The following is an 18,669-nucleotide window of genomic DNA, read 5'->3' on the forward strand; positions in this document are numbered from 1 at the left end:
ATTACAACTTCGTAAGGACAGTCTGGCGCTTCAGATTAGCAGCCTTTGAATATATTTACATTGTAAAAGACTTTGTTGCGGACTAACGCGCGTTGATATGTCCTGATTTGAGGGTTAGTTTCTTGCACGTGTTCCTGAGAGCCACACGACAGTGTATCCGGTGTCAGCATTGCTCGACACATGCGCGTTCTGATTTAGAACCTGTGTGGTCAGAACATGGAGGTGTCGAGCAATGCTGACACTGGATGCAATGTCCAATTGCTCGTGGTTGCGTTGCAATCTATAAATGAGTTCCAAAACTTCCTAAATTACGGTAATTTGCGTTTTTGAGGAAAAACTGAGGTCCTAGGGATGTTAAACTACTTGAGGGTGATTTAATTAATGGCAGAATTTTTATTATGGCAGATTTCCCCTTTATGTTACCTGTATGAAAGAGTGGGGTAACAGTGACGTTGAACATTTTGTGCTGTAGTCTCTGGTTTAGATGGCCATGTTGGTTAATGTAGGTCCGTGAACAAAAATAACAGATTTTAGTTTTGTACTTCCATGGGGTCCTGTGCCAACTAAACTACTGCCATTACGAGGAATGAGAATGCTAACCGAATGCTGTCTATAAGAGTAGGGTTGTAACAAAAATTTTCCATTTTTGTCTTGTTGAAAATCCATCTGCACCACACATGGTAAGGTATTATGCCATAGGTGAAATTTGCTGGTCCCTAAAGGGAGTAGTCTATTCCATTAAGTCTTGTAGCAATGTTTTCCCAAAGATCTTGGTATGTTGCTTCTTTTTGGGCTACTCCAAATAAGACTATATAGTGTCATGAAATATTTCACTCAAATGAGAGGGAGTTCTCTTAGAAAACACTCTCTGGGCCTCCATGTGTTTACATACACCGGGGGGAACCTCTTCCTCTATTTTACTATTGTTCCAGAGTGAGGTTACCTAACCCAAGTTGCAGTAGGTCCTTTCAACTTTCAACAATGAGATGAAGAAGTTTGGGATATTAATAATGCAAAACTAACAATATAAACAGGGATTCAGTTCTAAATTCAAGCAGTAACACGAACAGTGCTCTAACAGTGGAGCTGCTTGCTTACAATACAATGTAAGAAATATATTCAAGTCCAAAATGGTTTTCATTCCACTAGAAAGGTTTCCAGGTTTTCACATATTGACGGATTATGCCCTTTTGAGATTAAGAAGGATATTGAGATTTCGTAAGTAAATGGAATGACGTCAATTCCTTATAATAACTGTTAACCTGGGTGTGTCTCCATACCTTGAATCACCATTCCTATTGTTAAAGCCCAAACCTTAAGTATTAACTAACGGTGTAATTTAAACTGGACCCTTAATGTAACCTCAAATCCTGGATATTAATGACAAAACACGTCATTGGGCCAGTAGCAGTATAATTTTTTTGGGGAAAGTCCTGTGTACATGTGTGACTGTTATTGTTATTGCTCTACTTATATTTGTCATTTTTAACTATAAAAAACTTGCATAGGAAACATTTCATGTATTACTTGTGAAATATACCAACAATATTTTTTATTTATTGATTGTGAAAAATATCAGCATACATTATTTTGGTGGATGACCGATATGTTTTGTATAGCCAATGCTGATACTGATATACAAGTGTGTATTGTGGATTATTGTCGAATGAGAGGTTAAAATAACACAAATGCAGTTGAATGAGAAATACAGAAAATGGGTAGAACTAAATCACCCATAAAGTTTGAGAACCAAAACGTTAGACCACACTAAGGTAAGCTACAGTGGTTTCAGAAAAATGTAAATGAATATTCTAATATTTTGTGTAGAATTTTTCACAGTATTTTGAGTTGCTCATATTGTCAATATTGTCCAAATCATTTATCACAATGAAACAGATTATTGAATAACGGCAATAGTTTAAATACGGGTACTTAAAAGTAAATACAATGTGAAAACATATGTATACCATAGGCACATTTTATCATGTACTTCATTTATTATGTTTCTAAATATATTAAAGGTTGCTAATATTAATTTAGTCTGTACAACTTAATAGTACACAGAAGCAAAATGTTCAAATTTGTTAAGGTAAAAGTCCTAATTGTGTATATATATTTTTATTTTAATCAATAAAATCACTTGAAACAGGTAAGTTACTATTGAATCTTGAATGAAAAAATGAAAGCTTTAGTTCTATCAGTCTAAAACTAACGTGTTTGAATTTTCTGATTAGTGATAATATCTTGCATTGCAATAAAGTGCATGGCATGGCAATATAATAAAAAAACTTTCAGAACAAGTTAACCACATAGAACAAGTAGTCAGGAAATGTCTGCAAGCTGATATTTTGGTGTGGGTGTTAATTTCAGTGGGTTGAAGCATAATGCGCAGACCTGAATAACCTGTTGCGCTTTTTCTCTAATAGCAGTTTTTAATATATCCCACAATAAGTGAGCAGGTTGTGCATTTAAAATGCATGGCCATTTTAACTTTTCTAAGTGAAATCAGCTCAGCAAGAGAAAATACGACTTGATTTGAAGTATAAAATGGTGGGGCTGTAAATATCAGTTTGGGGAGATGTTATCTTGAAAGAGATAACAGCGCTGGAGCAGGTCTTTACTTTTGAAAGAGTTTACAGAGCTAGAGCAGGTCTTTACTTTTGAATGTGACAACTAACACACTTTAACACTGTAATAATATATAAGATTATGGAATAATACAAATCTGTAAAAAAATCAGTTTTTCTGATACCCATGTAATTTTCAGTCACATATTAGTTTTTGAGGCCCTGTTGTTGACTGCGTGTAGTAAGAAATCTGGTAATGAGCACTTTGTTGTCAAAGGCCATGTTCACACTTGACTTCCTTTTTGAAACTGCTAGCATCTGTTTTACATTATAATCCTATGGAGTAAACCGTGTTTTCAAAAAAGTCCTGAGTGCTTTTTTAAATGCCAGTGTCTTTTTCTGCAGTTCAGAGCGTTTTTTGGTGTCAAACAAAATCAACTTTTCTGAAAAAAAAGCTAACCAGTGACAGAGACCTGTCATTTCCATAATATGTGATTGGTTATAGCGAAAACGCTCTCTGTTTATATTCAAATATAATTCTGATATGCTTCCTATGAAGCCTGTCTCTCTAACCTGCCTCCATGCACAAATTCTATCTTTGAACATTGCCAGCTGCTATTTGTAACAACAGTGCTGCATGCGCCATTGTCAACTTTCTCTTGTCAAAAAGAAGTCAGATGTAAACACGGCCCTAGGCACTTTAAAGTCTCCACTCGTTTGTTTATCATTGGAAGGTAAAACCCTAAATGTGTTTGCGAGTTTAGAGAGAATCTATCTGTGTCTTATGTTCACTGAGAGCTGGGGGGTGAAAGGGATATAAAGGATGGAACCTCAAATGAACTAAATGTGGAGGAAATTGTTCGTTATGTAACATATAGCCATTATAAAATTAATATGTCAACTGTGTTGATACCGAGGGGAATTTCAGAGTTTCAACAGCAACTGATTATTGAAAATTTAATCGGGATGATTGAAAATTTGAGACTGCAAATGACCAAAGGAGATTCTTCTAGCACATAAGGTTTTTTATAAGTTAAATACAATACAAGATTAAGCTGATTGTCGGTAGTGGGTGTGCTGCCCTTTGTCTTATGTTGCATATTGCTGTGGACTGTGGAGCTCTATTTATAATGTAATCAGTGATCTTCTTTTTAATAGTTCCCAGATTAAACGCCATGTTGATCTTATCTCTTCCTCTCCTACAGTCGGATAACCTCCTCTACCCCCCATCCATGTTTTTCCGGAAGTTCAGTAACCCAGAGGTCTCCAACTGTGCCAGTTTAGTGCAGAAATTTAAGCGACAGCTCAGCGAAGATGGCAGAGAGCTCCGACGAGGAAGCCTAGGGGGTGCTCTAACAGGTAATGCCCTACGAAAAAGCCTATTTATATATTTTTTTCTTTAATAATAACCAACGGGGTATATGCAGATGGTGCGATGACGTACTTCCGCTAAAATCTCAGCCAGCTAAGCCACTTCCGCTCTCATAGTATTGAGGTAATTTTTCACCAAGTGATAACGATGTGTTTAGTAAGAAAACATTCAAATTTTAGCGAACCGACAGCACTGAACATTGCTTTGTGCCTATGTGAAAGTTAACTTCGCTTTAAATGGATAGCCTGAAGCACTTCTCCTTTTTGGTTGTAGATGTATGATGTAGTGTTTGAAAAATTTGACTCATGTCGTTGACTGTAATACTATATGCATCTTGAAGTAACCCGGTCTGTGTGAATATGCCCTATTACTCAGCAATGCTACTTGTTTTGTCTTATGGTACGATTGTAAAAATGATGAAGATAAATTTCTCTTATGCTATTTTATATGATAAATCTAAATATTATAATCAATGTTATATTCGCAGGTTGTAGCTATGTCACGCAATAGGATCCATCTATGATTTAAGCCTAGGCCTCAATCCGCATAATATTCGTCCTAAATAGCATTCAAAAGCAAAATTAGTATGTCCCAAATCTTAGTATGTTGAAAAAAGTATTCCAAAGATTCCCAGATGGTCTTCTACTTCCTCTAGAAATTCAAAGTGCAGAACAATTCACACTCTAACGGCTTATATTACCCACAACTCACTGCGAGTAGGCGGAGTTTAGTGAAGCTCCACTGCATTAATAAATGATATAACTGATGCTTCACTGAATTAACAACTGTAAGTATACAGTAAACATAACATATGAAATATTAAACGAATAAAGACCTTGAAGGAAAGAAGAGCTGTATTTTGATATCTGTTACACTTAATGGCTTCCGCTTCCTGTTAGTTTGTCCCGGTGCATTAATTTTGTTTTGCTACACATTACACTATATAGTATAGTATAAGTAGGTGAATTGGGACGCAGCATTAATGATGTTTGTTCCAACCTAGAAACAGATATTATATTTTGTAAGTATGCACACATACATCGTATTATTATTAGTATTACAATAATTATTTATAATTAAAACTGTATTATCAAAAATGATGTAAAGTCAAAAGAAAAAGAAGTACAAGCACACTTCAATATGATGAAGAATTCATAGGTCTTAGGTCATAGCATTAACGAGAGAGAAAGTCCTTTCTGTTATATCGAGTTGTTTTGGGGTAACAAGGTACTCGGCAATGAAAATAGTTTTTTTTCTGTTACATCATTGATATATTAGTTTCTTATTTTTATCTAAAAAAATACCCATATTTGATGACCAAAAATCTTCTTTTCCCATACAGTGTTATACGACCTGAAATAAGCCTGCCCATACTCGCTATTCGAAAATCTATTATTTTAGGGGAAGATTGTCATTTTACCTCCCTTTACAAATTAATAGATAACTTTATTACTATTGGTGGCATTTCATATTTTTTCAACATCACTCCAGATGTTGGTCTTGCTTCTGTAAAAATAGAAAAAAAATCAAAATTTTGTTGATTTGACACGGACTGTCCCCATTGTTATTTTAAACGATGAATATGAGTATGTTTCAGTAAACTAGGGATTTCTGTGTTGACATAATGTAGCTCTTCTTCAACATATGTACTATACTGTACGTGTTGTTTCGAATATATAGGGCACGTTGCTAAATATGCTGAGGGTATTAAGTTGGGATTTCCTGGAGTTCTGTGGATGATGACTGTGGAAGCAGGAGTCACAATTTTCCTGCTATGTATCCTGTTTTTTTACCATGTCCATGTGCAGCCACAAACATATAAATACAGGTTAGGTATAGGTCGCCTGACATATGATTTTACATGATTCTGTTCTGCTCTAGTCTATTCCTTTCCTTTTTTTATTTCTTCCTTTTGTTTGAAACCCTTGTTTCCTTTTTTCGTTTTCCATTTACTGCAACACAGAAATCTTGTTTTGCCCTCCGTTGCATCTCACAAATCTCACAAAAAACGACCCTGTCAATGTAATGTTCTATGCCTAAACTCAGCTATACCAGCTATAAAACGTTTATCAAATTAATTTAGCTTATATTTATAGATGGATACCAGGAAATGGATATGATTCAAGTATCAAAATCCCAGAACATTGAGTGAAATTCACACAAAAAATTCTGCTCATAACACATAATGAAGTTAATCCACCTCGAAAGTAGTCCCACCTAAAATGAATGATTTACAGCCTGAATAATTGTCCTTTTAAGTGCTTTAGAAAATTACCAGCTTCACGTCAACCGAGCATTGCTGTCGTGACATGCTAGTTGCCAAGGAGAATATGGCCGTATTTAGCCTGAGAGGGTAAACGGCTGCTGATTCATATGTAAAGGACGTCACATCAGACATCAAGAAAAAAACTCAAGCCATGAAAAAACAATCCACAAGTGGAGAGACGCAAATGATCAAATAAATCCATTTTAAGCATGTGGAGAGGTTCCATTTAATTCATTCTATTATGTTTTATGTGAGCGGTAATCATCTTTTTTCTATGTCCCAGGAAATATAAATGAAATCGAAATACTAGAACATTATGATGAGGTTTTGTTATGGCCAAACAATCCCCGCTGCTCCTTTTATTCTGAATTTGTTCAGCTTCATCACGCTTGGTGTAATTAACTTAAATGGTACGGTAAAGTAAAAATCCCAGTAAAATCAAAAAAGCTAAAAATATAGGAAGAAAATAATGTGTGACAAATCGTTTCTTGGAAAGGATAAATAAGAGGATATGGGGAGTGTTTGAAACTTTCTGAATGTTTCTCTCTCCATATATGTCTGTTAAGAAAATAAAATACAGATGTGCTCTTCATATAATGCACCACAAAATGGGTTCCCAAATTAGAAATCAGCAATGTGTAAATTATTTGTTTAAAGGTATTCTGCTGTGTATGATTTGGGTCTTAACTGAATTAAATATGACAGGAGTAAATAGGAACACATACAATTTTGTATGGGAGCCTAATGTTGTGAAAGTTTATCTGATGATCAGGCTTGGGAATGAAAATGGAGCAGTCAAGTTTGGATACGTTTGTTAAATGTACAATGAATAGGCACGTGTTATTGTGTATCATTATGTTAATCACTATGTTTAAGTCATAGACTGTATAAAATATGGACGGAGCGGTCGTCCTTGGTTTCAGTGGATAGATCGTTTGTGAATGTAGCACAAAACTCTGTTTGCCTGCTGGGACTTTATATTACGTTACACTGTGTCTTAAACGAATGTGATAAAACATAATGTCTTTACAAGCACGCAAATAGAAGGGCATTTTATCACTTGTCTGGTTCCTTTTTCTGTAGCAAAGTGCCAGGTTGCCCTGCCTACATCAGAAACTAATTGGAGGTTTTAAACTTTCTTATTTTAAAATCTTTGCTATTTTATAATGAATTGCTTTTTTGATTTCAAAGTTAAACAGTTGTTTGTTAATGGAATCTTATTTCTTCCTCGATCATAAGCAGTTTGAGAGATGTTTGCTAGTTCATGGATTTAGAAAAGACAGTAGAACACATCAAACTAAGTAGTGAATATCAAGCAAAGCAAACCATTTTTTTTCATAAATCTTTTCTTAGCCATTTTTCCTATTTTTTCTAACCATCATCAATTTTCCAGGGAAGTACCTGCTGCCATATGTCTCAGCACAGCAGGCATGGTCAGCCACAGCCTCGGAGACCACCAACCTGGTGCGCATGCGCTCACAGACCCTCGGGAAATCTGCACCCTCCCTCACAGCCAGCCTGGTCAGTATGCTACATTACCTTATTCCCACAGCAGCATCTTGTAGACATCTGTTTAAGTGAGGTCATTCAGTATTTTATAAACTTAAACACTAGGGGGCACTGCTGTATTGAAGGCAGAGAATAATACGGACTTGTTTTGTCCTGTTGTGGTAAATAACAAGGAACTCTTTCTGTACAATTGACTTGAAGGATGGTGCCCATATAATCCTTGAAGAACGCATATAAGAGAAGGCATTTGGGTTAATATTGACTTCATTGGTGGAGATTGCTGAAGATGATAAAAGAGGTGGTTGCGACTAATTTGAAGGACCGCTGAAAACGAATATAGGATGAATATATATGATGAAGGGCACTGATGAATATTGCCAGAACATTCTTTAAATTCATCCAAACTAAATTCTTACTAAGTTTTTCACCCACATATTCCCAAATGTATATGGGATTTATTCCTCTGTGAAACACAAAACAAGTATTTTTTTATATATTTTTTATATTTCAAATATTTAATTAGAAACACACTATCGACCACACTTTCTCAAGTGGTGAACCCTGACATTCTCCTGTAAAGGAATTCATTGTCCCCTCAATGACTGCAGGTGCAGGGCATCTAGACCCTCCGGCAGCAAAGCATCCCCAAACCATAAAGCTTTCGTAACTAGCCTTTCTCCTTCACTGATAGAGCTGTGTACATTTGAAAGGTCAACTGTTAATTCTCCTAGAAGCAATGGGGAACATCATGTGGTCTTCGGCAAATTTGAGAAATGCCTATATGCAGGAGTTTATATCATGGTGCCTTTCCATAAACACCACAGACTGCTAAATGAATTAAATGTGTTAAGTGATTTACCGAAAGAGAATCCACATTTTTTTTAATTTCAAGATTACTGTTGGTATGATCTTTGCAGGACGTCCACTTTCACACATCAACTCATCCACAATTTTCTCCATATACAGTGTATTTACAGAATGTAGCCGTTTTGCCATGTGTTGATAAACACCCAGGTCTTAATTTTTTCAATGTTTGTGTTTTTTTATTATATGTCTTCTAAGATGAATGTTGTTGGTATAGGTATACCGATTTGTCAGTTACTATGCTGCGAGTGAGTTTTTTTAAAGGGTAGGATATTCGTATGACCCATAATCTTCTCAATTGAAACATGTTACTTCAATTAGCTTTTGGAGAGTTGGTTGACACAGATGTTAAGTAACTTTTATCCAGCCTGCACTGTAAATGATTGCTCAATGCTTCAATAAATGTAAGATAATTCGTTTTTAATCTAGCAGCAGTTGCTGTCTGTTGCTCTGGATTGTTTAAGTAAATGCCAGTAGCCGGGTTTCCATCACAATTGTTGAAGTTATCGTTGAATTAAGTTGAATTATTAACTTAATTCTCAAGTATTTACGCTCGCTTGAGGTGGATATTGTTTTTGCAAAAAGGGTTAATGCGAATAATGGGAGATGGAAACACATTTGTCGAATAAATTCCTCTAGATTGTAAAGTTCGATCATCTTCGGCTCCTCAAAAGTTGAACTTTATTAAAACTATTAACTGCTTAACACAACAATCTGACTTCTGAAATATGTGAGAATGAGCTGGACTGGAGTGTTTCACGAATCTACAGACTGAAAGAAGGTCAAATGAGTATTTGATTTGTTACTTTGGTGTTGGTGCATTAATTTACATGTTTTTTCATCATAACTCCCAATTTACAAAGTGACGAGTTACCCGTGCCTACTTATTTACATTCCGCGATATAAACAAAATAGAAAAATCTCTTTCGGTTGATATTTTATTCCGAGGTAACGGCATATTCCTTCATTCCACCCAGCCCTAGTTAATACTATTGTTTTTTTTTTTAAGGCTTTTAAGATTTTTTTATTTGTTTCAGGTGTGCTTGTTTCAGTGAGGCTTTCCAAAGAACCTGTCCTGTCTGTTTTGCTCTCCCCAGCATTTGTAAACAGAGGCCAAGCTTCTATGTTGGGTACCTGATTGAAATTAATGATCACAGGGAGCAAGGTCAATACCGCGCAAACAGAATGTCATTTACTTGGCGCCTGTATCCGATCTGCTGATCACTAGGGGTTCCTATGTCTCTCTCGCTTCTTTCTTGACCTAGACCAGCTTAGCTGGTTCAGATGATGGATGATCAGCTTAAAAATATATATATTTTTGCTTACAAATATATTGTATGTTAACTTAAGCTGTTCCCCATTATGTAGTGGTCAGACTATGCCAGCCACAGACTAGCGGTAGCCTTCTAAAACCCATGTTTTTCTTTCACTTGGGTCTTTGTCGATCTCTGTTTGGTATCCGTCTCAGCCACCGTGTGCGATGTTTGGCTTTATCAGCCGTTTACATGACCCTGCTTCTAAATCAGCCTCACTGAAAATCAATGACGGCTGGGCCTTCCTGCTTTGCTGAGACTTCCATTGAATTGCTAATGCTGTTCTCCCCCCGTGCCAATCCCGCTGTATCTTTTTGGATGTTCCCGCTCCCCCAAAATACAAAGGAAAGGATGATGTATTGGGAATGTTAACGCTGTTTAGTTAAAACGAGTCCCTGTAGGGTTCATATGTGACCTTGGAAAGATATTCCTCACACACAGAGTGAGCTTATCTAGTTATCCTTTGTATACCTCATGTGGAGGCAATATGGGTTTTTGCTTGGGTTTGTTTGGATATTCAGTAACATTGTAAACAGTGTGTGTTGTCAAAGACGGTCGGGATAAAAGAAGAAAACGGATTTCGTTATCCTTTCAGCAACGATCACTGTAGGTATCTTATTGCTCGGTCGAGCCCGGGGTGTTTTGAGTTAGTTTACTATGCTTCTACATTTATTGAATCCTGTTCATGGGAACTGTGTCTTCCAGGTGAATATAAAAGAGTAATGGATACGGTTTGACAAAAATATATTTGTCTCGGGATTAGTAAATATAGCTCCTCTTCCACTTGAAATATTTTACACACTTTACAGTTTTTTTTCTTCAAAGACTAATTAATTGTTCATCTTTTTTGTTATAGTCATTACATTATCATTATAATTTTATCGAAACTGGGAAGAGATAAGACTCGAAATCTATAAGCATAATCGGATTTGCAATCGCAAAAAATTAAAAGATCCTCAACCCTACTACCAGACTCAAACGGTTCCATCAATTCATTTTCTCAATTCATAAAAATCCCGTCACAGCCCCTGATCAAACTGTACAGGCTTTCCTTCATTTCTCCTGTAGCTTCACTAGAGGGATTTTTGCTCCATAAATCAAATCTGCACAGCAGACCCTACACTGTCATATCTGAAACTGATGAATTATGCAATTTATTAGAGCGATTTTGAATGGACTGTGTGCTCTATTGACAGGTCCGCTCAGGGCGATTGCTGTTTTTATTACTATCCAGCAGTGGTCTCACAGGATAGAATACAAATGACGAATACAAAGGGATTATTTATTCATAATGACATTGCGGGACTCGCAGTGAGTCATTGGAGTTCAAGCTCTCCCCAGAGGACATTTTCTTCAGCCTTCAAAAAATCTTCTTTGGGATATTGAGATGTATTGATATGGTATATGTGAATGCATTTTATTTACTTTGGAAAAATTTCATTCTTCAAAATGTACTTTTTTTTATTAAACGAAACCACCATTTTCTTTTTCTTTTCAAAGTTGGTAGTTAAAACCTAAAAAAAGGTTTTTAAATGGCTCTGTCCACAGAGCTATTTTTCTCCTGGCTTAAACCCAAGAGGCTCTGGTTTGTGATTTCTTAATGGTAAGCGTTTAACCATCTGTCTAGTTTGGAGCCTAATCTTCCACTTTATTGTTATCTGTGTTGTAGTTCTGCCAAGTCCTCAAAAACTTTAGCCTCTCATACTATGATCTCATGTGGGTTTGTTGTGTCCTCAACACCAATCTATAATGTTACACCCTTCACCAAGCATTACAGCCCGTCATGGTTTCTGCTGAGCGATTGACTTTTCATGCTGATTTTGGACCGGTTGGAGCCAAACAAACCTTAACTCTTTCCATTATATGAGAGCTCAAGATTTTGATCCTAGATCAGTGTAAAAATGCAACTAGCTTCTGTTATGGTGTCTTGTGTGTTGTGACCATGATGAACTTTGACAGAAAATCAATACAGCTCCCTTGGCCAGATATTGAGATAAGACGTCATAATCCTGATGTCGAGGCTTTGTGGCCGCGAGTCCTTCTTCATTATTGTGGCCAGAGATGTCCTTCACAGATAGCAGTGTCTGAATTCTCTTTGATGATATTGGGAAAACTTGTTAAACATCTATTGTAGGGGTGGGTGAAAAAATCGATTCACATATCTTCCTCTAGCGATTCTTATCGATTCACAGATTCCAAAAAACAATTTTCTAGTAAATATAACAATTGTTGATGTTGTCGGAACAAAAAAGCGGAACTTTTTTTGCGAGAGTGGTGTGCCACCCAACAGTTGTGAGACCGCTCCGCAACAGCAATGGCAGGGGTAAAAGAAATACACCCCGTCCCACTTTTAGCGAACGCGTGTTTTTGGAAATACTTCGGATTTTATCAACTCTTGATAAAAACGTATGCAATATGCAAGTTTCCAAAGCGAAGGTGAAGTATTTTGAGAAAACTAAACGTAAAGACTCACATCGAACACCATCATTCCAGCAAAATGGAATACAATCTAAACATACTGTATATCACACAGTTTTTTTTGAGGAAAAATCTTTATTTAAAATCGTGTCCCAAGAAGATTCCCACCTCTAATCTACTGTAATATCATGATGCTTATAATACAGAGTGCTAATATTTACTTGAGAATTCAACTTCAAGCTCTCTTACTTTTTTCTTGAACCCTGTACTGTACCTCGACTGTCGAGAAAGTGGACTGCAGATTTTTGTACCATTTTTATATGCTTTGGTCTGGGTTTGTACCTCCCTTGGTCCCCTTTTTTTTGAGATGTCGATATTGACCACTAGCCATTTTATATGTTTCAGGTATTAGATACAACATAAAATTACTCAGGCGCAAGGTTTTCAATGTCTGTGTCCTTTCCTGTCGCATTTTGCACTCCTACATACATTTGTTCTCCTTGACCTTCAGAATCATCTCAGGAGGGATATGAAAGTCCCATTTGGTAAACCCGAATTGAATTACAGGCCTACCTCATGTCAGTGTGTACACAGGGAGACAGGAGTTAAATGGAAGCTGTCTGTCTGATGAAGTGGGAGCAGTTGGGATGTTGACTCTTGACTCACTGGCCTGTTCTATTCTAAAATGGTTTCCTGCTGAAATATCACCATCCTGTGAAAAGTAATATTGTTTGTCATATTTCCCACAAATTGCCACAAGTCGCCAAGATATATTTGGAGCGAAAGCAATAAAACTTATTTGGTTTGGTACGGGTTTCGACACCCGTGAGATGTTTTGGTGCAGTCATATGATGTTTTTAGGTTGTGATTCGGTTGCATTTTGTTGGCTGTGTCTTGGCTGGTGAGATGGACTGTGGCTCTTATGGTTTTAAGCTGCGTGTGTGTGTGTGCGTTTGGTCTCTGCAGGTCCCTTGGCTTAGATCCTTATGCCCCTTAGAGACTCAGATGGGCTAGAACGGAGCTCGACCTCACAGGTCACTCAATCAGCCTTCACCACAGGCCCTCTGCTCTCACCTCTGAAGCCTGTTTCCACTCTTCCTCTTTTCCTCTAACTCTCCACTCCCTCTTATTTTAGTCGCTCTCATGTCTATCCTCCATAAGGAAGCCTCTCAAGTCACCCACCTACAGAGAACAAAGAAAATCTTAGAGTCTCTGACATCTTGCCATGATGATTGGCCGAAGCCCTATTCCAAACCTGTGGTGACCCCAGCGTGACCCTGAACTGACCGTCTTTTTCATCTACATCATCTTGCTTACCTTGGCTCAGCCATCTGCGAACACACTCAGTTTATAGCATGTATAAGACAGGATGCCCATGCATGATGTCATTCACCAAAGTATACTAGTTGTTGAGGCAACATTTGTTGTTCAACCCCCTAACCAATGTGATGGTGATTTCACGAAGTATGTTTCTGGATCAACTGAATCAAAACCCGTTCTTATATGATAACTACCGTAAGACTATAAAAACCTTGATACCGCAGCTCCACCTCATGCTCACCACACAGACTCTGGTGCCAAATGATGACATCGGGGGGAAATTTCAGCAGCTAGATCTAGAAAATTTTTGATTAAATTTTCTACAATGAAAGTAAATGGGGATGTGTCGGCCATCTTTTTTTATGGTCTGTTTTCCACAACAACAGAAATAATATGTTGACAAATTTGTTTTCTATTCCCAGCCATAACCTGTAAAATATTGTAATGGGTCATAATAGGTTAATATAAATGTTTTTCGAGCCCTTAACCTAAACCAAACCTTAAATGCAACCCTAAACTCTGATTTGTTTACTGCAATGTTCCATCAAGGATGTTGATCCAGGAAGACAATCCTCCTTGGGTAAATCAGGTTAAGTGGATTGCCCGGAGAGCATTGCTCAAATGTATTTGTCATTTAATTTATTTCCTGCAAGTCCATAGGAAATTTGGGCTATGGCATGAGATTCTGCTTTTGTCAATGAAGCTGTGTCTAGACAATTCAATTTAAATTTCCTACTTGGGTTGAAAGCTTTGTTGTTGGAAACCGTTTCCTTGAATTCATTTGGGACTAAGGAAGTTCAGTGTTTGCAGATATACCCCACTTTAGGGAGCCTTCCCGGCACTGAAAGGGAAATTAATGATACTTTCACTGGTCCAGTCTTTATTGCTTAAATTCTAAAACTAAAATTTGTAATGGTTCTCCTCTGCCATTGTTCACTGTACTTGCTGAATTGGGATTTATTCCCTCTCGATAATCTTCTGCAATTGTTCCTCTACAGAGAAAAGACATTCTTAATCCAACCTCTGCACCTCAGGTCTGAAGAAATTTAAATGGCAATGTCAGATTACGCTTCTTATCATTGGCTCAGCAAGGAAACACTTGTCTCTCAGCAGACAAGCTGAGGTAGATGACTGGATGAAACTACGAAGAAGAGTTTATTTCATTTTTAAACAGTTGACCTTCTGAAATCTTTGGTACATCCTTCTGCAGGTAGCTGTCAATCTCCTCTGTGCTACTCCATATATGGTTTCGTTCAAATCTGGCCAGAGAAACAAGGAGAAGTGGGGGAGCCCACTTAATATTCACAGGGCAGTCATGGTGAATTGAAATGAATGAGCGAGAAAGGCTGGGGGTTTGGGAGTGTGTTGGAGCGAGATAGTCTGTGGGAAGGTGAAAAAAATAAAGAGCACAACAGACTGTGAAACAGACAATTGTGAATGGCAGGATTGCCATCAAGAAAATAACATCTCTACATGTTAATAAGAAGGCACAGGCCGATAACGGCTCTTCTACGGCTTTGAAACGCAACCCACTCAATTTAAAGTTATAGTTCACCAGAAAATAAATCTTCTGTCATCATTTACTCACCCTCTTGTCATTGAAAACCTGTATGACTTTCTTCCTTCCACAGAAAACAAAAGAAGAAAGTTGTATAGACACAAAAAAGTGAATTGGTGCCGGTTAACAACATTCTTCAAAATATCTTCTTTTAGGTTCTGCAGGAGAAAGAAAGTCAACCAGGTTTGAAATGATAAGAGGGTGAGTAGATGATGTCAGAGTTATTTTGGGCAGTGAACTATCACTTTAAACCCACAAAAAAATAATGCAACTCAAACTGTTGTATTTCCTAACGGAATATCTTTTAAGGAGCCTATTTACAATTTTTTTAATTCAATGTAAAGACGCGATAGACCTCCTTGCACGACTGAGACTGTGAAAATGACGCGATTCGCGCGAATTGTGCGTTTCGGCTGTTTGACGCGTGATTCATGCGAGTTGAAAAATCTGAACTTTAGTGAAAATTTGCGCCGTGTTAACCAATCAGCAGCTTGCTCATGTAGTGACGTGTTTATGACGTTGCTAGCGGAGGCAGAAATTCCAAACAACAATTACAATCTTACAATCAAAGAAACAATCTTACTCGGACATTCTGGTATGTTGTCAAAAATGATATTTACACAATTTGAGCTGTATATATATATATAAATATAAATAAGACTGGAGCCACCCTCCCATGACGCGAATTCGGGTCTGTAGTTGACGCGCGTATAAAGCAAGTAAACTCTAATTGTTCAAGCGTCCAACTACACTATTCGCGCAAGTCACGTTTGATATGAACACACAGTTAGATTATAATTAAGTAATTATAGGTCTTACAATAATAATTAGGAAATTGTGATGTAATGGCTTTTGCGGTCTATTGCGTGGTGTTTTGTCTAACACATATGATGGTGATGGAAACCTCATTTCTGATTCCCTTCAGCTGTGGTTCGTCACAATAATGAAGGAAGTGCTTTCAAACAAGCGGTTACAGGAAGTGCTATGTGCTCCTGCGCACTCTCATCCTCTAATTGTGCAGTCCCTTCATCCTATTTCTGCCCGAAAACAGACCCAATTCACCCTGGCCGTGACCGCTGTCCACCCAGCCTTCTGACCTTCACACCACTCTCCTTATCAGCACCTCCAGTGAAAAATAAATAGATACTCCTCACTATCACATCACCAATGCTATTGACCGAAGGTGGCTCGCACACACAGGATGCCAGCTGCATTGTTTAGTTTTGGCAAAACAATACATGACAGGATTTCCTGCCTCTCCTCTCCCCGTGCGGTCACTCTGGGCACCAAAGAATGTGCTTGCTTGGGGGTGAATGGATCGTTGGCCCCCGTGAGATTTTTTTACACTGAATTTGAGCTGCTTGTCTTTACCTCCACCTCTTCACTCGCCCCTCCTGCATCTCTCTCTCTTTCTCTGGCTCACTCTATTATCAAGGATGCATTCACGATCTCCTTCTCTTTCACACGCTCGCATCGACTCTGCTTCAAACGCGTACATGCTCAAACATTGTCCTGAAGTTCAAAGAGAGAAACTGTGACACGTCAGCTGACCGGCCCCTTCCAATCAGATAAGTTCTGATGTAAGTCTTTAGCAGCCGCTCGGATCGGATGGAGCATGCCTGTAGGATTGCCGGTACGCTGGAGGAGGCAGTGCAGTGCGGTATAAGTAGCGACGAGAGACGTGCACACAGCCATAGAGCGGGTGCTCTGCCTCTCCAGCATGGATGAGTCCAGCATTCTAAGGAGACGCGGGCTACAGGTAGGGAATGTAGCGCGATGGCACGTGGGGGCATTTGCTTCATCGGTAGTTTTATTGCTTTTGCGGGAACACTTGATGTGTGGGTTGAATAACAAAATCAGAGTCTCTGTCTGCATGCGGATACATTTCATCTCCAAAAGCACCACTAGGATATTTTAGGTGCCACTGAGAAAAACTGTAAAGTGCAAAAATAGTATTGATTTCTGACATGATTGTCTGCAAAGTGGTTTCACTTTTTGAGTTAATGTAAAACAACTTTACAAAGCTGATTAAACACAACAAACACTTTTTTTAAACAAAGTAAGTAATATCTGTTTGTCACAGTTAATAAAGACTTTGGGATTTTAAGATCTGAATGGTGACATTGAAGTAGTTATTTACAATCATCTGTTCAAATCATTCAGTTTAACTTATTCACACTGCAAAATCCCTGCCCAGATCTTTACTTTGAGATAGTGATTGTGAGATTATTAGCTTATTGGAAATAACTTTCTTACATCAACGCTTTTACACAAATTATCTGGTTTGTAAAATTGATGCATATTTAGTCTACTTGTGAAAATGTGAATTTAAGAAATGTCACTTTTGTGTTCAGTTTAGGATGTAATTGTTATATTGATGTGTTGTAGATGATGGATTAATTGTAAAATGAATGCTACGTTTTGAATAATATAGATATTTTTTGTAAATGTTTTTAGTACAATCTTTATATTGTGAACATATGGCTGGATTTGTGCATGTGTAAAAAGTGTAAATGTTAAGGTAGACGTGTTTGGCTGTAATAATGTAAAAGCAAATGGGAATTTTATTACTCTAGACTAGGGTTGTCACAGTACATGTGTTACGATACTATACCAGCTGAAGTATCTCGATACCAAGTAGTATCACGATGCTGTGCCATATAATTCAAATCTATACAAAAAACACAGATTTAGATTAGACATTTTGTATTTACTATAGTGAACTGTTTTATACTTTGCACAAGAATATGTTGTTGTATTAACAGCATTTTTGCTATGATAAGACTCAAAAACACTAGTATCTATGAGTTTTAGAAGTTTACTTTTTCACGTGGGAACTAATTCAAATGTGGGACAAAAAAAATCATTGATAAAGCAGTATATATTAATATATATAGGGAAATATTAGGTTTATTTTAAACGCAGAACTAAGACGGCCAGTAGGTGGCATCAATTTCCACCGAGTTAGTGAGTCATTTAACCAACTTTTTCAAATACCACTTTAAATCATTTAACTCATCCGAGTCATTCAAAACACACATTCATTTAGGAGATCAACACCACAAAAAGCTAGATGCAAGTGTTCAAATGAACATAAATGCTCATATGCAACATTAACTAAGGTACTACAATACTACCGTTTCAAAAATAGAGGCATTGCGGGTATTTTGAAGCTTAAGCATCGCGATGCTACTGTAGCACCGGTGCACCGTGCAACCCTACTCTAGACATTAGCAATCTTAAAGGGATAATTCTCCCTGAAATAAAATAAATCATCATTTACTCACCCTTGTGCAACTTCAAACCAATATGACTTTCTTTTTTCTGAGGAACACAAAAGAAGATATTTTGAAGAATGTTGGTAACCAAACAGCACTACCGTATATGAAGCTCAATAGTTTTTGGATGAACTATCCCTGACATGACGTTGGACATAATTGCTTTTTGGGTTGTCAGGTCTAAGTGAAGTGTTCTCATCGCCT

At 37.5% G+C, this 18,669-nt stretch overlaps 1 protein-coding gene across 4 annotated transcripts in view; it reads left to right on the forward strand.

Moving 5' to 3' along the window:
- mast4 (microtubule associated serine/threonine kinase family member 4) overlaps positions 1-18,669 on the forward strand; it is a 90,879-nt gene that overhangs the window by 19,158 nt on the left and 53,052 nt on the right. For 3 of the 4 annotated variants that reach the window (XM_056744919.1, XM_056744921.1, XM_056744920.1), the window contains exons 2-3: positions 3,773-3,926; positions 7,599-7,726. In XM_056744919.1, coding sequence (XP_056600897.1) covers positions 3,773-3,926; positions 7,599-7,726 — 282 coding nt within the window. Of the gene's footprint in view, positions 1-3,772; positions 3,927-7,598; positions 7,727-16,727; positions 16,947-18,669 lie in introns of those variants that run through there. The other variant, XM_056744925.1, reaches the window with a different exon arrangement.

Source organism: Triplophysa dalaica, chromosome 4 (genome assembly GCF_015846415.1).
Source record: "Triplophysa dalaica isolate WHDGS20190420 chromosome 4, ASM1584641v1, whole genome shotgun sequence".
In the NCBI taxonomy this organism is placed as follows: domain Eukaryota; kingdom Metazoa; phylum Chordata; class Actinopteri; order Cypriniformes; family Nemacheilidae; genus Triplophysa; species Triplophysa dalaica.